The sequence below is a fragment of the Carica papaya genome, chromosome 7 (genome assembly GCF_054855325.1).
Source record: "Carica papaya isolate Zhongbai chromosome 7, ASM5485532v1, whole genome shotgun sequence".
Taxonomy (NCBI): Eukaryota; Viridiplantae; Streptophyta; class Magnoliopsida; order Brassicales; family Caricaceae; genus Carica; species Carica papaya.
The window spans coordinates 24,358,403-24,383,227 of NC_142315.1; the positions used below are offsets into that span (position 1 = coordinate 24,358,403).

At 34.3% G+C, this 24,825-nt stretch overlaps 3 protein-coding genes across 4 annotated transcripts; 1 reads left to right on the forward strand and 2 right to left on the reverse strand.

Annotated features, from left to right (window-relative positions):
- The first annotated feature begins 854 nt into the window (after positions 1-854).
- LOC110817403 (protein WVD2-like 6) lies at positions 855-5,780 on the forward strand. 2 transcript variants are annotated; one of them, XM_022045927.2, is made up of 9 exons: positions 855-1,213; positions 2,132-2,392; positions 2,470-2,715; positions 2,851-2,894; positions 3,163-3,234; positions 3,344-3,443; positions 3,985-4,056; positions 4,137-4,247; positions 4,813-5,780. In XM_022045927.2, exons 2-9 carry the CDS (start codon positions 2,135-2,137, stop codon positions 5,365-5,367), a joined length of 1,458 nt encoding a protein of 485 aa, XP_021901619.1. In that variant the 5' UTR covers positions 855-1,213; positions 2,132-2,134; the 3' UTR covers positions 5,368-5,780. The 2 variants fall into 2 exon arrangements, with proteins under 2 accessions (XP_021901619.1, XP_021901629.1); XM_022045937.2 differs by having other exon boundaries at positions 2,854-2,894.
- Positions 5,781-8,989: 3,209 nt separating this feature from the next.
- Positions 8,990-13,045, reverse strand: EBF1 (EIN3-binding F box protein 1). Its single transcript, XM_022045916.2, has 2 exons — positions 12,737-13,045; positions 8,990-11,724 (listed from the first exon to the last, which is right to left on the reverse strand). The coding sequence occupies exons 1-2, from the start codon at positions 12,759-12,761 to the stop codon at positions 9,803-9,805; spliced, it is 1,947 nt and encodes a 648-aa protein (XP_021901608.1). The 5' UTR covers positions 12,762-13,045; the 3' UTR covers positions 8,990-9,802.
- A 7,448-nt stretch (positions 13,046-20,493) lies between these two features.
- On the reverse strand, positions 20,494-24,431 carry LOC110826215 (uncharacterized). Its single transcript, XM_088208044.1, has 6 exons — positions 24,222-24,431; positions 23,889-24,012; positions 21,987-22,243; positions 21,201-21,288; positions 20,856-20,922; positions 20,494-20,748 (listed from the first exon to the last, which is right to left on the reverse strand). The coding sequence occupies exons 2-6, from the start codon at positions 23,942-23,944 to the stop codon at positions 20,695-20,697; spliced, it is 522 nt and encodes a 173-aa protein (XP_088064170.1). The 5' UTR covers positions 23,945-24,012; positions 24,222-24,431; the 3' UTR covers positions 20,494-20,694.
- Positions 24,432-24,825: the final 394 nt, after the last annotated feature.

The following is a 24,825-nucleotide window of genomic DNA, read 5'->3' on the forward strand; positions in this document are numbered from 1 at the left end:
ACATTTAATTTAATTTTTATTAGTAAATAAAAAAAATTAAACAAATAAAAAATGTCAGAAACCAAATTGTAGTGAAAATTGTTTAAAAACAAATTACAACAAATTCCAAATCTTCTAAATTAATTTGATAATTTGTTATATTAATTATTATAAGGCAATGTACATTGGATTAAAACTAATAATTAGTAGATGGTAGTAAAAATAGTAATCAAATAATAATAAAATATAGTCAAATATAATAAATATTTTATAGTTGTATTTTAAAATATTAATTAAAAAATATAAATAATAATAATATTTTCAAATGATTTTCAAATGTTAAACTAAGTGATTCATTAATATTTTTATTTTTAAAAATAGTATGTACAAAAAGTTCTAATAACTATGTTTATATTATTATTAAATTTTATGAGTTGTTTATTTTATAAATAATATATTTTAAAATATAAAAATTAAAAAAAAAAACAGAAAAGAATTGTACAAATTATTTATTTTAAATATAAACAACTCGCGTAATTTAAGAATTTAAAATTAAATTAGACGTATTTGTATTAATAAAGTTATGAAACACACAAAAACAAAATCCTAAAATTAGTGAAATTTACTTCCATGATAATTACTTAAAGCAAAATAAAAATAAACAAAAAACTATTTTTTAAAACATAAAGTGGCTAAATAAAGAAAAATTAAATAACAAAATTAATTATTATTGGCTAAAAATAGGACCAGTAAAACTTAATTTACAGTTAACAGCCGTTACTTAACCGTCCATAATTTGCTGATTACCCTTTAAAATCGTCTACTTAAAAAAACCGTATGTCTTTATCTCTTACATTTCAACACACTCTCTCTCTCTCTCTCTCTCTCTCTCTCTCTCTCTCTCTTAGACTGACCTGGAAATGGATTTGAAAGCCGCTGATATAAAACTGCCTTGAGAGCCTTTCAAATTGGAATCATTTTAATTACAAACAAAAAAATCCAGAAATAAAGTTTTTCTTTAAAGAATTACACAGCTGAGCACAAACTCGGAATCCGATTTTTTTGAATCCGGAACCTGTTCGGATCCTCTGATTCCTGAAGTTCATCCGCTTATCTCCTTGCGTTCTCCTGCAGATCCTTGGAGGTTCCTTCTTCTATTTTTTCTCTCGGTATCCGAATCTAATCTTTTGCCTTGATGGAGTTCTGATAAGTTGATAACCTCACGGTTTACGAGGTGAGTAGGGAGTATGGCGAGTTTCTTTTTGAATCTGTATTTCCGGTTTATTGTTTGTTTGAATCTCGTGGTTCTTTCGTTGATTGCATGTTTTAGCTTCGGGCAGATCAATGTGGAGGTGGTGATTTCGTGGTTTGAATTGTTTGTGTTTTTGATGTTGATGCGGAGATCTTTTTGGTTGGGATGTAGTTCAATGTGTTAGTCTTCGTTTTAAGTCGCTTGGTCTGTTTGGTTCTGCTCTGTGTAAGTTCATTTCGCGAGATCGATTTATGTGCCAACGCCGTTTGCCTCCTTCCGGCTGCTAAGAAAGTGGAGGAAAATGAAGGATTTAATGTTTCCTACTGTATTTTCTGGTTTTTTTGTACCTAGATTACCCTAACGAGTGTTCCCCAAGTCTGTGGTTTTTTTGCTTGTTTCCTTCGGCAGCCAAGTACTGGCTGAATAGATTAGTTTTTTTCTTACCGAGGAAAGAGAGTAAATTGGTTCACTAATAACATACATAAAATAAAATAGAGTCGTATTGTTGAGGATTTAGCAGGCATTCTTCATTTGTCGAGACGTTTGTTTCTCACAAAAGTATGTTTAACATGTTCTTAGTCCCCTTTTGTTCTAATAGATGGATTTACCTATAGTGACATTTGAAAAAGCTCCTAAATATGATAAAAACTGACCACCTTATGATAGCTTTTTGTGATTAGAATCAGCAAAGATGTTGACTTATTGTTCTTGATACTTGTACGCAACTTATTGCATAGAAAAGATGGCTCGTTTGAACTTTCTGTTCCTCAGAGTTCAATAGTCGCCTGTGCCCGTTATAGCATTTTCTTTGCTTGTTTTTGAGTGAGTTGCTTGAATTTTGAGATATGCTAAGCGTTGCAAACTTACAGTTCATGCTTTTACGTTTTTCCTTTCATGTAGTGAATGATGGATTCTGGTAATGTTATACCTGCTGATGGGCTTGACGCTTCCCATGAAAACGGTGTTCACAAAGAACTTGCTGCTGGGGAAAATGTTGTTGTTTCTGGTGCCATGAATGGGAGTGTTGACAAAACTGCAGAGATTGGTGGAACAAATGGGATTTCAGAAAGTGAGTCCAAGCTGGAAGATGGCGGACCTTCTGAGGAACTCAAAGAGGAAAGCGACCTTCTTGCAGAAAGCAGTGGCTTGGCCAATTCTGAGGTAGGAAGTGGTACTCTATGTTCATTTGGCCGGCATAACCTTATCATGACTAAAATTACTGGTGTGCTTTCTTATAGGAGGGACAGGTAAATGATGGAGAGAACTCAAGACATGCAAAACAACCGAAGGGTCAAAGCAAGATTAAGAATGAGAAGAACCCAGGGGCTAGAAATGTTTCATCAGTGTTAATTAAGAAGACTAAAGACGCGCAGAATGCTGAGGCAACGACAACTCTTTCAAATGGTGCTGTTGGTCTTAATTCACGCTCCGGGCAGTCATTTAAAAGTAGATCGTTCAATGACAGGCAGGTTAATGCAACAAAGGTAAATTTGGAATTGTCAATGGTTGCTTGTCATTTGTCATGATTATATGCTGAGTTAAATCAGCAATAGTTCATCATTTTTGGTTATTACTATCTTTGTGTGGCTGATCATTATTTCCACTCTTTCTTCTGGTAGCAGCAACCTTTGAAGTCTGATGCAGCATCATCTGAAGGTCTCACGTATGTGTTCTACTGGCATCTAAACTGAAACATATTTTGTCTGGTTTCAAGGAGCTATGTATTTCTTATTATATTTGTGGTACAAAGAAATAAAGAAATTACCAGGAAAAGAAAATGACAGTGAAAGCATTTTCAGCAGTAACATATATTCCAAGTATCTGATTTTTTTTTTTTCGGTCCCTTCATTTAGATCATTGTTTCTATATTACCTTAATTGACAACAGATTTTCATCCTAACTTTTCGTGAACTATTGATTCCTGGATACAGGGAGATAACAAAACTGAAGCCATTGAAGAAAGAATCTCTCAATAAAGTAGAAGAAGATGCACAATCTTCTCCGTATCCTTTTCCATTTTGTTTATTTTAATGTTCAGTCCTTTTTGGTTTGAAGTGGAGCACTGTGTATTTTATTTGCAAATTTATTTGATTTGAACTTAACTGGTTTTAGAAGTCCAAAAGAAGCAGATGCCAAAGCTCGTAGGGTTGGTGCGCTGCCAAATTACGGTTTCAGTTTTAAGTGTGACGAACGAGCTGAAAAGAGAAAAGAGGTTGGTTTTTCTGTGTTAGACTATATAATTTAATCTTATTTACCACTGTAAGTATACTTTCAACACTTTCATTTTTCTACGAACTTAAATCTTGCATGGTGCTATTCTTAATGTAGGATGAGTGGTGGTTAAACTAATTTTTCCTGTAAATAGTTTATAAATAGAGGAAAGTTAGGTGAAAAATAGAATTGCCCAGAGAAAATTAGAGTTCAAGATGAAGGAATTAATAGACCGAATAATATAGCTGACAACAATAATCAGAAGACAAACACAATGAGAGATAACGAGGGAATAAAACCCTAGAAAAGAAATTTTTAATTCATTATTCTTTTTCTATCTTCTTTGTCTATATCTACTAGCTTTTGTATAGGAGTTAATTAACTATAAAGAGCATAGTAAAAGAGGAAACCTAAGAGATTCTAATTTCTATAATACTTAAAATTTAATAAAATAAATTAAAAATTAAAAATAATTATTATTATTATAAAACTTCTTTAGTTAAAAATTTGTTCTAAAATAATGTCTTCTTATTCTGCATCAGTTCTACTCAAAACTTGAGGAGAAGATTCATGCAAGGGAAGTGGAAAAGAGTAACATGCAGGCTAAGTCCAAGGTAGTAGTTTATGCTTTAGCATGTCTATGTTTCTAGATGCAGTTTGTTTTTTAAATTGATAGTTCTCCATTTTCTTGCAGGAAACTCAGGAAGCTGAGATTAAGATGTTCCGGAAGAGTCTGAACTTTAAAGCAACTCCTATGCCAAGCTTCTACCAGGAACCTGCACCTCCTAAGGTGGAGTTAAAGAAGGCAAGTTCATCATTGAGAGTATTATCAACTTTGCACGGAATGTGAAACATAATAGTTGTTTAGCAAATTCTTGAACCACCTTCACTGGAATCAGGAGTATGTAGTTATTTACTGTCCTACTTGTTCCCACCTTCAATGAACTGAGATATATCAGTAGCTATTTAAGAGGTGTCAGTTCTAGTGAACTTCTCTTTTGTTTCTTTCCGCTAGGAATTATCTGTTTTGCCTATCTCAATTTATTGTGTAATACTTTTCTGCTGTGATATTGACTAGGAATATTAACTCCAATCAAGGTTTTAAATTTTGCCTTACTCTAGTTTCAACTGATGCTTATTTGTTGCTTTCGATCACTTGCTTTGGTAAATATTCTCAATTTCTTTCTCAATGTTGTTAGAACAATTGATCATCATTTAGTAAATTCCCTCTTGATGATTGCACTGTGATATATTTGTCCTCTGTGCACAGCAGCACTTATGTCTTCTTGCGTATTTAATTTATGCCTGCAGACAAATTTTTCATTGCTACTATAATCATTTTATCCTAATTGACTGCTAGTTGGATGCAGATTCCACCAACAAGAGCTAAATCTCCAAAACTTGGAAGGAAGAAGACTTTACCCCCTCCAGAATCTGAGGGAAATAGTAGTGAGAGACATCCACCAGACCGACTCAGTCTGGATGAGAAAGTGTCTGATATCAACCTTGGCAAAGGAACTTCCCCTATCTATTTGAAAAAGCCACAGCGAAAGTCACTTCCTGTATTGCCTTCCGAGCAGACTGGCTTATCTAATGCAAAGAATGGAGAGAAAAGTGCCTTGAGGAAACCCACGACGAAAACAACAAATGACAGAAAGTTGATGCCGTCTAAAACAACGGAGAAAGGAAATACTGTGTCAGTTGATGCGTCAAAAGATGCTGTAAATCCCATTCAAGTGCAGGCCGAGGCAGGTGACACTGAGCACCATCAGTCTGAGGCAGGTGACACTGAGCACCATCAGTCTGAGGCAAGTGACACTGAGCACCATCAGGCCGAGGCAGGTGCGACAGAGCCCCATCATTCAAATGAAACACTGATAATACAAGAGCAGCAGGGCTTGACACATTGGTGCAAGAACCCATAGCAATAGAGCATTAACCGCAGCAGCATCTGCATTGAGTGTGATAATACACAGGTTCATTCTGCGGTAGTAAGAGAAAGATGTAAGGATCCAATCATATCAAAGAGCAAGGCTTGAAAAAATCTAAATTGTGAGGTTTGATGTCATCTTGTCCATAGTCAGCAGCAGTTGTTGTGTTGTGTGGCTTGATTTCGAAAGGTTGCTGGTCGTGTTGCTAGGATATGGTACACTGTTTGCTAAAGTAGTGTTAATTTTTCTTTAAGCATGCTTTAGTACCTTGATATTAGAAATATTGCCAGAAATTTTGCGAGAAAGTCTGCCAGTAGATACGGAACAAAAAAGTATTACTCTTTGAACTCATTCGATTGAACGAATTGGGTTATCATTAAATATGGATCAAGGCTGGCTTTGGTGTTGTTGCTCTGTTATGTTAATTTTATTTTCCATCTCTCAGGTTCGCATTTATAATACATACTACTCATATATTATATCCGAAAGTGCCACTAAAACAGGACAAATGATGAATACTGTTCGCATCATTGTTTTAGACATTGGAATGCTTCTGGGTGGAGAATGTAAATTGAGTAAATACCACATGTTATTAGGATCCGTAGAAAGAAAATTTTAATTTTTGTACAAACTAATGATCCAGAATGGTTCAACCTGGCTTGTATTTAGTGTTGAATCCAGTTTCCTTGCATCTTGTTACAAATCCCACGAATTCAATTCCATTTAAAAGGTCAATTTCATCTGAAGGAAATTGATGGAAATAGGACAAGAAAAGGAAGATGCAAACATAGACTACAAGTAGTCAAAGACTATTTCTGCACTGGAGTGGTAACTTGGTGGGAGCGTGTTGTAAGAAAGCACCTGTTACCTGTAAGCAGGGCACGGAAACGGGTCGGGTCAGAGTGGATCGGGCATCGGATTCGGGTTTGAATTGCTTCAAGGTTGACATGGAAGTGCTTCGGTAGAATCATTTTCCTCTCTATCGAAACCCGCGAGGAGAACAGCCAGTTACCGGCGATATTAGAACCCCTGTTCGCTGAAAAGTTGCGGAAGGTTGGAGACGAGTTCGACAGCCGTTGGGTTAAGATCGTGCGGTGGAGAGCAAAAGGAAGACTGCATCAACGGTTATCCCGTGAGCGAATGCTCATGTGTTGACTGAGTCAGATAAAGTGGGCCCTAAGCTCTCTGCCGTTGGATTCTATCTTTAGCGGGTTGGACGGGCCTAAATTACTCACGTGACAAAGTTCATAAAAACTTCTTTTTGAGAAAGACAAAGTTGATAAAAACTTATTCCGACATTTAATGATTTTGTTTAATGAAAATATATATACTTTATTAATTAGGTGGCATATATACGATCCTTTTGATACTAATCTGATCATCGTCATCTCCATCGTCATGAATTCAGCGACTTCCTTGATTCTCTGAAAGCAGGTTGACGCGGCTGATCATCGTGATTAGTTATCAGAGTCGCCATGCATGACCTGCAACTCATGCATTTCTTCACATACCCAGGTGGCCTTGAACCCAACACCTCTCCTTCTCGCCCGCCTTCATACTTCTCTTTTCTTTAATTTTCGTACCTTAGAAACCCTATTAATCCAACTTTGCATCACAACCAAACACACATTATATACATATATAAGAGAAGAAACAAGAAGATGGCTGTAGAAATTTTGAACCCGGTTTTATTAGTTGATGATAGAGTTGCCATTATCAGATCAGTTTGAAAGCTAGTTTTCTGCCCCTTCTTCTGCAGTTACATATATACATATATAATATATATTTATATGTATATATAGAAACTTATGCCATACATATATATTTGGAAGGAAGAAAAGATGCATGAAAGATCCAAACTGCCATGTAAATCTGACTAACCCAGTGAAACCCTGTACGAAAATGGGCCTGATTTAGTAGAAATTTAATATAAATTACATGGGCAGGCATCGGCCCAACACCGTTCGTACGAGGCCAATGGGTCTCGTAGGTGGAAGGTCCGGCTCGAATTTCCTATGATTCTGTGAGGTGAAAGGCTAAATGTAGAGAGCCTTATGACCATTCGATCAAGGGACTTTGACGTCAGCACCAAGGATGTTCGGTGACAAATTCATGGAGTTGAGTTAAGGAGCTCAATTTGATGAAAATCATGTTCACCCCACCCGACATTATCTTTCAAGATAAGATTCTGTTGGCAATTGTGGGACCCATGTTTGATCTCGCACGTCAAATATTGGGCCATGCCCGACAGAGGTATTTAGAAATTGGAAGGAATTATATGCTTGTTTTCATATATCACAATACATTATTATTATTAGGAGCCGCGAGCATCACCGTAATTACTACTACTTAGTAAAAACACAATACTATTGATACTAAATTTCGTTAAATTTAAAATACTACTAAATTTGAACTGACTCAAATAAAAAAAATTATATTTATAATACATATGAAATTTATGTATCAAATAAAAAGAAATCCAAGTTAACGAATTTTTTTCATTTCAAATACCAATTTAAGAAATATAAAAAAATAAAAATTCTCATATAATTCCATTAAAATTACCGAGGACTAATTTGACACGTTTGGTAAATTAGTAGATATTTTATATATATATATATATATATAAACTTAAAATGTCAATGGTGTAATAATGATATCATATTTGATATTCAAGAAAAAGAAAAAAATGAGACATTCAAAGTTCGGAATGATGAGTAGCATTTGGGAGAGGAGACATGAATGATGATAGTATTGATTACATAAAAATGAGTGATGGACTTCTTTTTTAATTACCAAGTCAAAAGGCCCCATGAATGAGATGTCCATGGCTAAGACCCACAAAAAGAAACCAACGATACGTCGTCGTCTCAACTTTATTGGATTCCTGACCCCAATCCAACCAACTACTCCTTTTTTGTGGATAGTGGTGCACGATATGATTATATTATTATTTATATAAGACTTATTATAACCCAATTTTTAAAGAATTTTTTTTTTTTTGTTTGTTTGTGTGGTGTAAATTTAAAAGTATATTTATTTATTCTCTAATGAGATTTTGACAAGTTAGTTCGTATGTTCAAATATATACGCGCATAGTTATGTTTTTAAAAATTACAAACTATTTTGAGGTTAGCAAAAAAAAAGTTGATAACATATAGAAAAAAGGAAAACGTTCATTTAAGATCAAGTTTTAGTATAAATAAAAATATTCAAACATACAAACGAACGAACTTTAGAATATTTATAAAATCATTACTTCCAAACACGCCATACACATTACCTAACTTAATAAACCCACTTCTTTGACTCAAGTTGAACTATGGTTAAGCCCATTTACCTAATCATCCTACTCCCAGTGGTCAGTGGAGCCGCCTCGTGCGTACTTTTTGGGTTTTGTCTCCAGCAAGCAAGTGGGTTAATCGTGTTCGTGATTAACCCCATTACTTGAAAGAGACGAGGTACGTATTAATGACACACACATCTTGTAAGATTAATTGTGTTTACGTCTAAGATTAAAATTTCTACAAACTATATAATCCGACAGTGTTATCGTAATATCTTCTTGTATTGATTAAAATATTACAATAACACTGTCTTCAAGTATACTGTCATCTCAATAAAGCCGACATTTTATTTATGATTCACGAAAAGACGATGCGTACATGGGCCTCAGAGGATGCATTACAAGGTTATCTCGTACATCAAGAGTTACGCAGAGTACAATTTCATGAAGAGAAGGCGCATTGCAAAAACTAGGGTTTGGTTGAAAAAAAAAAACAACTCTTTGATGAACCAGAGTTGTCATGGCAGACTTGTGAAGGAATACTAAGCTCTGCCACGGCCGAAACCCATGAAAAACAAGGCACCAAGACTCTGAAACTGACAGAAGCTACTCAAGAGAAGTAGAACCCTAGCCCTTTTGAGGAAAACAGCGGGGATACATGATCACTGTAAAACTGACTCAAGTATAAAAGACACATGGAAATAGATAGACCGGAAAAGCTTAAGCCATGGAATGGCTTCAAGCTAAAACACCAGGCACCCGTCACCTGGCAACACAAAAAGACATTTGACAAATGGAAACAAACCCTAAAAGTCCAGAACCCAGTAACTATATTCTCAGGGAAACACGACCATGGAAAAGGCAACTCCCTATGTTGAGAGTCAAAATATCAGTTAACAGATTTCCATTAGTGGGAAACCTGCAAAAAAAGGTAATAGAATGGCTGTGTCTCCCTGGAAAAGGACACTGAGTAAAGGATTACGGAAGACCCATAGCTGATGGACCCAAAAACTACACAAACTGCAAGCTACTCACAAAACCTGACTAAAATTCTGAGGCTTCTTCTTGATTAGATGACCCTTCCTTCGAATGTGCCATGCCAATACCTGGAAGGGACATATAAAATCACTTTCCTCCCCCACTTCAGGAAAGGATGTCACATCTCCATAGCTGCTCCACGAGGAAATCTACTGTGCTGCTGCTGATTGCATTGCAGTGCTGGATATTTAGTCCCAAAAGGGTGAGACCCAATTTTGCAAGGGAAGGCAAGCTCCTGTCCGAAATTCTAGGGCACCCTGCCATGGAGAGGATCTGCAGATTGAGCTGCTTTGCTAAAGCCAAGGCCTCAATCCCAAAATCGGTGATTGCACACTTTGAGACATCAAGGTCACTGAGCAATTGGCAGTTCTTTGCAATAGCAACCAAGCTTGCATCAGTGATGTTTCTACAACCGCTAAGATTGAGCATCTCAAGAGTCCAGCTGTGTTGAGGAGCCAGAGCTGAAACTACCTTGTCAGTCACGTTCACACATCCACTGAGATTAACCTTCAATAGACCAGGCTCACAGCTCTTAACAAGCGGCAGAACCCCAGCATCACTTACTCCATTAAGTCCACATAATTCTATATGTTGCAGCTGAGGACACAACTTCCCCAAGGCAATCAAGCTAGCATCCCCAAATCCAGGGCAATTACGAACACACAATGTGTGCAGGGATTTGCAGGGAGATAACTGGGCCATTTCCAAACTTAGATCTCTAATACCAAAGCAATTCACCAGAGAAATGGCCTTCAGCTTTGCACCACAGTTCAAAAGGGAACCAAAAAGTCCAAATTGAGTGATTCTGTGGCACTCTTCCAATTGCAGGCTCTCTAGTGACCCAGCAGCTTTGGCAAAAGAGACCAATCCATTGTCAGACAAGAATGCACATTTGCGAAGGCAGAATTGTTTTAGATTTGGGGAACCCTTTCCCACAGCTTCAAGTCCCATGTCTGTTACTCCATTGCAAGAAGTAATAGTCAGAGACTTCAGCTTCTGCAGTCCTTGGCCATTACCCATGACCCAGAAGCCCCTTTCGCTCACATTTGGGAGGCCAGTGAGCATAAGATCAGTAACCATCTTGCCATAATGTCCAACAACTGCAAGGGACAAATCGGTAATATTCAACATCTGGAGCTTAACTTTTGTCAGAGAATAGGTGCCTTGAGATAACAGGCCTGCAATTCCTTCATCTCCAACACAAGGACAATTTTTTATTGAAATGGATTTAAGACTCAGGCAGCATCGGGCGATGGCTCGCAGGCTTTCATTCCCGATGTTTGAACAGGACTCAATTGTCAGTTCACTCAAATTTGGGCACTTTGTTGCAACTGCAAGCAAACCCTTGTCTGTAATCGCAGGGCATTGGCAAAGGTCAAGTTTCTCTAGCATCGGACATCCATTAGCAATCTCAGACAGACCAGTGTCACCAACAGATGACAAATTCCACAAAGAGAGAACCTTTAATGAAGGGCAGCCACGGGAAATTGCCCTGAGGCCAAGGTCTGTCACCTTGCTACCAGAATTACTTGCTCGGACGAAAAGCTTGCCCAATCCACCACGGCTGGCAGTCCCAACAGCAATAGCAGCAAGTCTAACATCAGTTGCTTTCTTCCCTTCCAAGCTCCTGGAAAGATATCCATCACCCTCAATATCCAGATCTTCAACCTGAGATGCCACATCACTTTTTTTTCCGGTATTCTTCTCCTTGGTTTTGTCAGCAGCAACATCCAATTCATCTCTTCGCATGCCACTTAAAAGTGTAAGCCATCGCTTGGAAACACAAGCACAGGCACTCCTCTCCTGGCCTCCAGGCAAGCGTCTGAAGACCTCAAAGAGACACTCATCAGGCAGCACTTCAATAAAGGCTCTCTTCTGCTCAGATCCACGGAAAACAATTGGTGCACTGACACGCGACCTCTTGCTTGAAGGGAAGTACACATCCACGCTATGGCCAAGAGACAGAAAGAGGCTAGACTCCTTGTGGTTTGGGTATATTGACCCTCCAGGGAAAAAATCATCATCACCTGAGGACAAAGATCGATGTTATCAATAAGGCTGATGAAATCGACAAAAAGCCTAATCGAAAATTCAATAATATACTGAAATAATTATTTTTTAGCTTGTTACACCAAATTATATACAAAAAACAGTAAAATCGGCTGTTCTTTTTGGAACACTGCCTCTAATCTGCAATATTAATCAGAAATCATCTTTAATATCTATCTTATTAACCAGCTTTCATTCCTAAAATCCAATTTTTTCTATGTAGGGAAGTAATACAGATCTATAGACAAAGAGAATATCTTATCTATAAAAAATAAATCCATCCCAAACAATCACAGAGTTACGAAAGTCAACAGCCATAAAAGTAGGAAAACTACTCAAAAATAATCAAATCGGTCATAAGGCCATGTGATCTAAACATAAATCTACCTTGCAGCCTCAGAGTTTGAAGAATCACAAGAAACCACAAACAGATTCAAGTACAGGGGAAACAATCTACTGATTTCATATATTTCATAAAGAAATGACAATTCTTGACCCCAAATAAGTCTAAAAACCAGAAAATTTGTCAGATCGGTTGTAGGGCTATTGGATCTAAAACACAATCAACCTAGACACTCAGAAAACCGTCTATCTGGAACAGAAGAAGTATACTCTTATATTACTAGGCAACATCAACCTCGTCAAAGGAAAAATCTTCATCAAAAGGCATGAATCTATATTAAACATCGTAGAAAATGAAAAATAAAAATAAACATGTTTTGACTCGAAGCATTCAAAAATAGAAAGTCTATCGAGTATAAACGTAAATAATAACTCACGCAATAATATAACAATCATGAACCACAACTATCAAAATATCAGGAAGATCTACAAGTTATCGAGATAAAATTTCCTTAACGAAACAAACCGACGTGTACAGAGCTTAAAAAAACTCAAAATCACATTATCAAAACATAACATAAATAGATTCAGGTAGAAAATAACAACCATCGAGACGAAAAGAAAAAGGAAAGGGAATCAGGAGCATACCAGTGAATCCAAAGAGCTTTGACATGTTTGCAGCAGAAAAAACCCCGGGAGGTGAGACCTGCTCGATTCCAGAACCAAAAACCCTCCAAAGAGAGCAAAAAGGAGAGAAGCGAAGAGCAAGAAGGCTAACAAGGCAACGTATAAGACTTGAGGAGGACTTGAATGCATGAGAGAGATGAAGGCTAGAAGGACATGAAAACCCTATCAGATAGGGCAAAAAAAGAAGAGAGATCAGGAGGAGAGGAAGGAAAAAGAAATGAAATGAAATGAAATGAAAAAACAACAAAGGTTACAAAAGTATTTGGGTGGTCTTTATGTGTGTGGATATGTGATTCGGTACATGACAATACACGCAAGGAAAACCCACATGCAATGTATTTGTGCATAGAATTGGAGTTTCCTTGTAATATTCTCTTAACAAAAATTAAAAACCAGATACCGCTTTAGTGGTTTCGGTTTTTGTTTTTGGTTTGGTAGGTGTCCTTTCGCGGTAAATGGCAGGTGTTTGGTTGCTCCAATAAGTTTTGGGCTGTTTGGTTTCACGCACATCGGTTTCCTCGATTATAATAATCCAAGTTATGATTCATTGTATCTCTCTTTATTTAAAATTGAGTTTTTAATAATAGCCATATGGACCCTATGCATATATAATTTATATGTGCTAAAAAGTCTTATATTATGAATTTATGATGGATGGAATCTACGAATTAATAAAAGATGAACACTAGGAATGGACGGTCATAAAAATTTAATAATTATTATGTGTATTGTCTAGATTTTTACCATTAATTATTGACTTTTTCTTCTTAATTGACTCCCTGTCCACCTCTTTTCTTTTTCAAATTAGACCCACTATTTCTTTCAACTCCATTTCCTTTTGGTAAAGTTATTTTAAATTGTAGTCTTTAGGGATTATTATTATTATTATTATCTCAAATATATTCAATTTGGTATTTGATTCTAAAATTAGATTTTTTTTTTTTGAATAATTTTCAGTCTATTTTAATTCAAAAATGGAATCAATTAAAAAAAATTTGTTTTGACAGGAAACGAAGTTACATAATAAACCCACCACCGTGAATTTAATCATTCGTGTATTTTAATTAATATATTTCGCATGTTATTATTAAATTAATGAAATATTTAATTTTTTGTTTAAAAAAGTATTTATCAAGTAATAAATTATTTGATTTCGCCAATTAAAGTGAACATTAAAGCAGCCCCCATCACCCGCACAACTATTGACCGCCACCACTAATTCAAAAGCAAATCATCTTTCACATTTTATATATATATATATATATATATTTTATCCAATAATTTTATTGGAAATTATCTTAAATTTAATCCTCTAATTTGATATAAATAATGTCCAAACTCAATATTATTGAAAAAATATATATATATGTAACACCCAAGTATTTTTAATTTTATTCTTTTTTTTTTTTGTATTAGAATTTTTTAGATTTTAATTTAATTTAATTTAATGAAAATAAAAATAATAATAATGATAAAATTAAGTAAAAATATTATTTGGATTTAATTGAAATTGATTTTGGAAAAAATAGGTGAAATTTTAGATTCTGGAAGTATTTTTGAAAAAAAAATCGGAAATCAGGGGTCAAAATGTAATTTAAAAAAGTTGGGTCACGTCAGCGGCCACGTCAGCAGCCCTGGCCAACCAGGACACGCCGCGTGGCAAGGAAACGCTGACACGGGACAGGCCACGTGGGCGATCCGCGTGCGCGCGATCGGACGGCCCAGATCCGTTCCTGCGCGCACGGACGGCCCAGATCCGTTCCTGCGCGCACGGACGGTCCAGATTTAATCCCAATTAAATCACGATCGGACGATTCAGATTTAATCTCAATGGATGGTTGAGATTAAAAGACAAATGGTATAAATAACCCCACCCACACCTGACCACAAAACCCTAGCCGCCAGTGCCTCGCTGGAGAAGAAGAACCAGACGCCGGAGGAGCCGGTCGCCGCCACCCGCCACCGCACCGGAGAGGTTTTCGACCGCCAATCGAGGTAAATTTTCTTTTCTTGGCTCGTTTTTCGATGCTGAATCCGCCTATGGTCAAACCGGAGCCAAACCACCGGCCAAACGGCCGGAAAACCCAGCCGAAGTCCGGCGCCGCCGCCGCGACCCCCCTCTGTTTTTGCCTCCGATGAGGCCCTTCCCGGCCTCCGTTCGATGCAAATTTTATACCACTGTGATCACTGTTCTTTTCTCTACAGTTTGATCGGAGCCAAATATCAAAACGCGACTCACGCCGGAGAAGCCGCTGCACACGAAAGCACCGCCGCCGGTAATCTCGATTTTTTGGCCCACCGATGGCCCTAGGGTTATTTTATCGCAGAGACCGATGCAAGTTTGGCCGAATTCGACCGAAAACGGCCAACTCGAGGCAGATCGCTGCCGCAAGCGGCGGCGCCGTCGCCGGAGCACGGCAGAGCCGCCGTGCCAGAATTCCGATATTGGCCGAAAGGGGCCCTAGGTCTGATTTAGAATTTTTTGGGATACGTGCAGGTACCGGTAGTGCGTTTCAGTTTTTCGAAAAAAATTCAGAGAAATTAGGAACAGCCCGTAGGCGCACTGTAGAGTCGATTTCAGATCCCGAAATAAGTAAGGACCCCTCACCCTATTTCCTATCACGATATTAAAGCTTAATAAATAATTAAACGGTATTTTGAGACTTTATAGATGTATAATTGATTGAGGTTGCCAATGGAGTCCGAGTCTGATATAGTGTTGGTCTGTTATTGTTTGATCTAATTTTCAGTATTAAATGCAGTATGATGTTTGATGTAATTATGTTATGGTCTCGTATGCATGAATCATGGTTTCTTTTATTATGGTTTGTATTATGGTGAACCCGATACTGTATTGTCTTGTTTGGTGTCAATTACTAGTTTACATGTTGTGTATGATTGGATGATTGAAATTAAGAAAAAAGGCAAAAAGGTTATGTGAATTGATAAGTGAAAAATGTGAACAGCCTGACTAGATATTCTGGGAGATGGTGGACGGACCGGGTCCATAGGGAACCTCTCATACCGGACGGGGTATGGAAACCTTATGTGTTTTGGCGCCCATACCGGATGGGGTATGGGGACGACCCGTTTCACCCTTATACCGGACGGAATATTGAGGTTCATGGTTTTGACGCCCATACCGGACGGAGTATGGGGACGGCCCTGGAATCAGGTTGTAATATTAATGGTTCATGGGTAGCGGGGACCCCATATGGATTCCCATAGATACTAGTAGGCTGGTAAAAGAGGAAAATATGTTGTTTAATGATTGAAATGCAATGGCGTGGTAAGTGTTATGTTATAAAGTTTATATGATTTTATGATGATGATAATGTTATTGCTTTCATATGTTGTTTTCATGTATCTCACCGAGATAAGTGGACAGTAAAGGTTTTTATGTTAATAAACGAGTTTGTTATAAATTATGCTCAATTGGTCATTTTTGTTTTCTACCCACCTTTACTTCCGTGGCGGTGAGATAGTGTTTACTGGACTGGTGTAGCTCATTCCTTATTTAACCATTTCAGATCAGGAAGACGTTGTTCCCAACCCCGTTCCGCAGGAAGACGACGAAATGGACGCCTAAATACTTCATAGTTATATTTATAGTTCTTATTTCGAGTATTTTTTTTAATTAGTTTGTTCCTTTATGTTTTGAGTACGTTTTGGTTATTGTGTAAGGGATGTTAATCAAAATTTTTATTACGCTTCCGCATTTGAGATTTTTAATACATACATTTTGTTTAAATTTCCAGGACCGTTACAATATATATGTAAAAATTTCTCGTTGGTCACACCTGATTTATAATATCAATATTTATACATAAAATTTATATATATCAAATTTTATACAAATATTTTAATGAATGCTAAATTTCAATATCCAAAAAATTAATCCAAAAAAACTCTTGCTCGTCATAAATTTATTAGCCGCCACCTTAACTACATCCACAAATTAAAAAACAATTATTTTGTTTTAATGTTTAATTTCCTTATTCGATCAAATAAATTTATAAAAATATATTAAAATTGAATTCTTAGTTAATATAAATGAAGTTTAATAAGAATTATTAAAAAATTATGTGATTATCTTATTTAACCCACTTATTTATTTTTTGGATATAAAGAATAAAAAGAAAGTGCAAATATGTAAAATACAAAGATACACTTAGATATTACACATTGTATGGCATGATAACTTAATAAAATCCTCTCATATGATGTTGATGAGCTCCATAAGAGACTCTTGCACGTAATAGGGACCAGATGGTTAGGGATAATGTCTGATTTGATAAATAGTTAACTAAACGATTCCTCTTATAGTACACATATTGAATATTAATATTTTAATAATTCATAGATTAAATCTTAATAATCATAATCAAATTGGAGTTAGTATTAATAGAAATAAATTCCTTCTATTCATCTCTAAAATCACATTATGTGATTCTATATTCAAAGCCAATCCAAAACCATTCAGAACCTCCCCCAAAGCTCAACTTGTAGGATTGAACAAGTGTCGATGTTCCTGACGTGATCCCCAAATTACCGACCATTATTGTCTCTGCCAATGACACCAGCGCAAGCCGTATAAATATACGACAATAAAATTACTTATGTATAGAATATATTATTAAAATTTTATTTATTAACAAAATTAATTTTACTGTATAAAAACTGATTGAAAGTACCTTAATTATTATCAACATATACATTTAATGGTGATCATTTAGTTGGTATAAATGAAGTCCAAATTGAATAATTGTTAAAAAATTTTCAAATGATTATCTCATTAATTTTATTTAAAATATATTTTGTATAATATCAATAAACTTTTTGTCAATTATTATTTTTCATCTAATACCAAATGATCATTATATAAAAATATATTAATTTTGATCATATATTAAAGTTGCTATATAATAAAGATGGAAATAATAATTATTCAGAATATTGACATAATTACCTTTTTTAATTAAAACCTACCTTAAAATTAAAGTTTGTACGGCACGGATAAGCTTAATTTTTTCCATTTGGTAACTTTTTCAACAATGGCATAATTGAAATCTAATGATAACAATCTATACAACAAGAATTAAAAATAATTATTCTGTTGTTGATTTGAAAAAAATTACATGAGTATTTAATTTTATCCAATAACTTTGTAGATATAATTGAAATTGAATATACAAATTTAAAATGGTATGAACTAATATATTTTTTCTTGTGAAATTATAATTTTTGTTAAGCTTAATATATATATATATACACACAAGAGAAATGACATAACTCTTATAATAAATTAAACTAATTATTAAAAAATTTGAAGGGAAAATAATATACAATATATTGTATGCATGTATAAGTTGAACAATTATAAATGCATAAAATTTTAGATTATTATTTATTTTACGTTATTTGGTCATGATTTGTCTTGACTTCAGTCTGACACTTCTTGTCGAATTATTATTTTCAAAGCTTTGGATATCATTTTCCTTCAAGTTTACGTTTCAATAATTTCATGATACATTATAATTTCACATTGTTGCAATTTAAAATTTATAATTTTGTAATTTTTATGGTTTTGTTTTTCTTTTTATTATTTTGTGTTTTTATAATATTTGAATGTACAAAACAGATAATCTTAAATAAATATATTAAATTTCAAAATAAAATATAAAACAATAATCCAGAAGTAATTACTTTGTGTAAAACGAAAAAAAAAAACAGATTATAAAATAATAAAATATTTAAATTACAAAAAGTTGAACTGTGTTTCAAAAAAATTAATTAGAGAAACTAAATTGCAAAAAAATTATATAATTTAGGTATAATAAAATATATATTAAAAATCAAAATATGAAATAATTAAAATTTAATTATTGATTTCCAAATTCCTTACGTAATAAACTATTGGACCCACCCTCACACTTGCTAGTTTCCTAATGCATATTCCAACTCATGCACGTGTAGGTGATTTTGTGTTTTATTTCAACAACTTGGATTGGATACATCTCCCCTGAAACTATATTTGCATTGTAAATTAAAATTAACATTCAGAGCCAATAAAGAAGCCTAATTATAATTGTATCATTTTTTATAAATCAATCTTCGTAAGATTTAATTTATTATGTGTATATATACCCCTTTTAATTAACATCACAATTAATTAATTAAAGCAAAGTTCCTTTCATTTGGATTTAATTAATGTATTTTGCATGGGAAGGGAGGGTCTCCAAATTTTGTACCAACCCCAAGTAAATAAATTCATCCTAACTCTGACTAATTAATAGTGATTGATATAATTAATCAAAATTATTATTTTTTGAGAATATGCTTTTAAGTAATTACTTAATTAATTTAGAAAATATCTGAAATTTTAAATAATAGGATTTGTCTGTCTCTTAAATTAAAATTTTAATTCGTGTATCCAACTCATCTGTTTCTTTTGACTTGGTCATAACTTGAATGCTACGCACACTTTTTTTTTTTTTTTCCCCATTTTCCTTTCTTATTCTCACACGTTCAATTAGATTATGTTATTTAGTGTACAAGTTACTTTATGTATTGTTCATTGTAATTGGATGCACAGGAGTATCAACTATATATATATATATATCCTACTTACTACTTTTTTTAATGTTTATATTTATGAAAAATTAGATAATATATATTTTTGGATGAAAAAATTACATAATAAGACTTGTTATGTTTATTTTAATTAAAGAAGTAAATGTATAACGAAATAATGTAATTATATTGTAAGATTAAGACACGTCCTGGGAGATTAAAATGAAGGGAGAGTTGTCGGATGTCATCGTATCAACATTTAAAACCTTTAGACCCACAAAACTTTTTTAAATGTTGGAGGGTGAATGAACAAACAAACCATTCTTTCTTTCTCCTATTCATTCATTGCTTCACTATGTCAATATATAGAATGTATTGGTTGTGAGTTCCTCCCGGGTCCCAACCCAACATATATATATTTTTTTTTTCTTCTCTCCAATGAATATATATATATATATATACCTAATAGGAAATAGGGTATGCGAGACACTCCACATGCCAACCATTTAATTTCAATTTTATTATTATTATTATTGTAGATATATATATATATATATTTTTTTATGACAAGAAATATACAAGTGTAATAGAATGTCAAGCAAGACAGCTTTTGCTTTCACATATTTTGAATTGCATGTTCATCGTATGGGAGGCTTCTTTCACAGGTTTCCTCTGTCAACAAGATGCCCATGTTTTCAAAGAAAAATCAATGCACGTTAGTTGGCTGTTTACTGTAATTTTAATTAATTAATTAATTATTCAATAACAATAAAATTAAACATAGCATTATTATTTATTTATAAATTAATCAAATCCATTTTTTTTTTTTAAAATATATTTAAATATACTATAATCATTTTAACTTTTTTAAGCAGAAGCACTAAATTTCAAAACCTAATATAATAATTTGATCTATACTTTTTAAAAAATTAGAATATTTGAACCAATTCTATTCTTACCTCTTTTTTTTGAATGATGATAAAGAAGTTGAGCATCTGCCTCAAACTGCTCAAACTCATGCATAATCTAAGGAACATATTGCCAGCCAGCTGAATTGCTTGCCTGCAAGATCATTCCCTCGAAAAAGAAAAGAAGAAGAAGAAGAAGAAGAAGAAGAAGAAGAAGAAAATTCAGACTCCCTGAAAGACCCGATAAAGAACTCTAGCCATTGATGACAAATCTTAAATACCTTGGTTTCCTTCCCTCCTCACCAATCAACAAGTTAGAGAAGATTGATAAACAATATTCACGAGGATAATACAATCTATTCAGTACCAGAGGTTCATATCAACTTAAAATGCCAACAAAAGAAAAATAAGATAAAATGAAGAAGATCAAACATGTGTTCAATCATATAAGCCTTCTTGTTCCCAGATATCAACAAGAAAATCCACCATTTCCTGTAGGGTTGAATCCGTTAAGCAATCAGTTAAACCATCTCTTGACTTGGCATGTAATAAAACAACGGCATACAGCAAAAAAGATTCAAAAGTCGAGCAAAACTCACTGAAAGAGGGATGGGTTGAGAGAACGGTTTGTTAGTCCCTAATAAGCTCTCATAACTTGCATTCCAACTGCAGAGTAACGGCATTTGAGTCATGGAGAAGAAAAGTAAGTATCAAGAGAACTATATACAGAATAGAACGTAATAAATATTATAAGGCTCTTCATTTAAGACTATTATGCATATGGCTTGCAGCGTAGGCAGTCAACAAATTGAAATGCTTCGATGCACAGCATCCCACAACATTGATATCCAAATGCATTGGGAAATGCACGTATAAGTTCTCTATGTTTTTTTAACAATAAGAAAAAAGGGATTTGATAAGCAAATTATGATAAGAAGAATTGCCTTATCGTGGGTTCTCGAACTTTTGTTGGTTTCTGGAGCCTTCTATGTGCAAGCCATTGTTGCCTTGTCTGATTCCATTGAAGAAGGCCTGCAAGTACCAAGGAGGTCATTAGGCCAAAACCAATACAGTGGATGTGTGAAAAAGCAAAAGAGAAATAGAACTAACAGTGACTGTTTGAGCAAGGAAGCGGGTAAAAACTTAAAGCACAAATGTACATACACAACAAAACAAAACGTAGCAGAAAGTTAGAAAAGCAGAATATTAAGTGATTATATATCTCAATTTTTTTTTTATATTTGTTCAATCATCACATACAGATCACAACCATCTTTTTCTCCCTTCTTCTCCTTTTGAGAGAAAAAAAGTCATAAGTATTATTCATAAAGCAGCAAATGGATATCACTGCCCCATGACCCATGTCTCCAGCCCCATTTTTATGGAATGTGCATTAATTTATTGAAAATAACATCATGGGAATCAGATATCTAAGCAGAAGACTTGAATTTCAGCTGCATCTTCAGGCAAGGATCCAATCTAACAGGAAGCAAATCTAAAATAGCTGTACACAATCAACAAACCAAGAAACGCCTTACTGCTCAACAAGACCAAAATTATAGCAGCTATGGCCTGAGGGCATCCATTAGCTTTCTAACCCGAACAAGCTAAAATAATGAACTTAAATTGAGGAATGGATGGCAATCTCCTACTCACGCTACATATGTAGTAAACACAAGTCACCTTCAATTATCAAATATATATAGGAATATTAAACCATTTAAACTTGCCATGATTTACAAATTCGACAGGATTGCTCGAGGTTCCAGCACTGCTGCAGGGATCAAGGGGTAGATCTGATGTGCTCATCAATGAAATACTCCTCTGGGACTGAACTGTACTGTTGTCAATTTCGCAAGCGCTAGAGCTCCAAAAATCTTCTGAGACGCTAGCTTTCTTCACTGATTTCCCTTGAATTTTGAGTCCCTTTGATGGTTCATCCACAGAAATGACAATAGGAGGTTTATTACAGCACCCAAGACAACCTCTGCTCTGTTGCAAAGCAGGTCAACCATGAACTATGATTAGCACCAATTATCAAATCAACTCAGTCGTCAATTGAGCAGTTGGAAATAAGGGTGTGCAACAAATGTGACATTAGAAGGAAGAAAAAGAAAGTAGATAATGGCAATTCATTCCTAAAATTTCAATAAGTGACATATATAAGTCTTGAACTTATAATAATTTGCTCGCGCTTTTATTGGATTGATAAAACAATCATTAGAATAATAGCCCACAGTCGTATTTCAGCACATATTGGCACCCCAGGTTTATCAATTTAGATGCCCACAAGTTGATCCACAATTAGCAAAGACCAATATGAAATAAATTATATAAGATTAACATTTTAAAATCAAGTTGAAATAAATTAGCAACATATCGAAAAATTTGATTGTTGACTTTTCAAGGGAAAAGTTGAACATGAAAATGTGGCACAAGTATAAATCGTAAAAAGAAAATCTTCTCCCTGTAGCACAATTATAAATCATATAAAGACAATCTTCTCTAAACTGTTAAAAAGAGATTTGATTTTTCTTTTTGTAGTTAATAATAAATTTTTTTAAAAAAACTGCTGCAAGAAAAATGATAAAAATAAACATCACGATAACAATGAGGACATGAAACAAAAGTGAGTTTGACAACAACAACTAAGGATACTCATTTCAAACTGACAAGAGAAACAGACCAAACAGACAGTTCCAATTATTTTCCCAAGAATCCAACAAGTGAAAAAATTGATAAGCCTCAAGTTTATAACGATGTGATAATTTTTTTCTTGATTGATAAGCGCTCCCCAGCCTAATAATCTACAATCATATTCAGCCTATATGCAAAAGAATTTTGAATTTCAATTCAAGCAAGAAGATCCACGGTTGTTGTACAGGCAAGAGAGGTGAAATGAATTATTAAAAATTAAAATCTTAAAACCACAACTGAGCATGAAACTATGAAATTCTATTTCCAAGAGAAACAAACGAGAGATAAATATAGCAGAAGATACAACAAATGAAAGAAAAGTTCTCCCTCACAGAGAAAAGAGCTTTTAATTTCATCTTAAATGATCCCATCAACCAAATCCAAAGAGCTTGACAGTAAGCTGCTGAAAATTGCACAAAAGAAACGTGAGGTTTTCTCGGAAAGCATCTCTCTTTCCGGACCAACAAACAACACCTATAATGCATAACTGCAATGGCATCCAAAACGCAAATGCAAAGCTCAAGGACATCATAATCAAATGGCCAAAACTTCAAGAAAGGAATGTCAAATTAAGGGGGGAAAATTCCCCAATATGCATAGCTGTTCATTCTCGCTTACTTAGCAAGTAAACAGCAACACAAAAAGATTCCATGTCAAATAAAATTAAAGCTTACGCTATAGAAATCCAAAGTTACCTAGAAGCCGAATTAAACAAAATTAGATAATCTAATAAAACAAAATAAAATAATTCGGTGTTTTACCATTATCTATAGCGTAAAAATGATCAACAAAAATGAAATTAGACGAAGTTTAGAGAACAGTGTAAAAAAAACATATGACGTCATTTTTCCTCCCTTTTTTCCACAATTTTCTTGGTAACCAAACAGTCAAAAAAGTAGAAGAATTTCATTACCGCAGGAGATTAAAAAACTTACCCCATACAGGAAACTAGATGACGGATCCAAGACGGAAGAAGTCTATGGAGATGCATTGACCAATGTAAAAGCAGGGATTCCTTTGAGCAAAACACGAATTCCAGGAAGGAGAAGCGTAGCGATGCTGTAGAGATATCGAATAGCCGTCAATCAAAATTTGCATAATAATTAAAAAAACGATTAAATCCACGAGTAGTTTTTAATGAAAACCTAACAGAATCCAACGAAGTGATCAACGTTTTAAAAGAAAAAGTACGAGTTCTGTTTGGTTCCCGAGAGAATCTATATATATATATATATATACATACATACATATGAAATTCAGATAGATACCTAAAAAATGGCATATTTGAATTGGGTTTTCGATTATGTTGCTATCTCCTTCCTGGAAAGATTGACCCTCTGGTAAATTCAACCAAAGGGTTCCCTCTCTGTTTTCCTCTAAAATCTCTTCTCTGCTTCAAAATTTTTTACTATGTGCAACAAATGAAACGAGAAAAGTGAACGGCTTTGGTTATTGTACGAATTTATGAAATTAATATTTACGAAGACGAAAAAATAAAAATAAAAATAAAAATTGATAACTTTCTATATATGTATATATATATATATTTACTATTGGTATTACTTCAGAAAATTTTGTGATAAGAAAAAGTCAAAACTAACTCTTCAATATGAAAGAAAGTAGAAATTCTTGTTGAGTTAAAATTCGTTATTTAGTTTTCAAGAACATTATCAATAATTTTTATAATACACAAACATCAATAAAATAATTTTTAAATGAGTAGATAAAAGAGCACAATTCCAAACTCTAATATTTTTCTTAATACTTTATTAATGTAAAAAATATTTTAAAAAGTTTTTAAAAGTACTTTTAATAAATTTAATTTTGTAATTATGATGGCTCTATTTTTATAACGTGAATTTTGGTTATCAC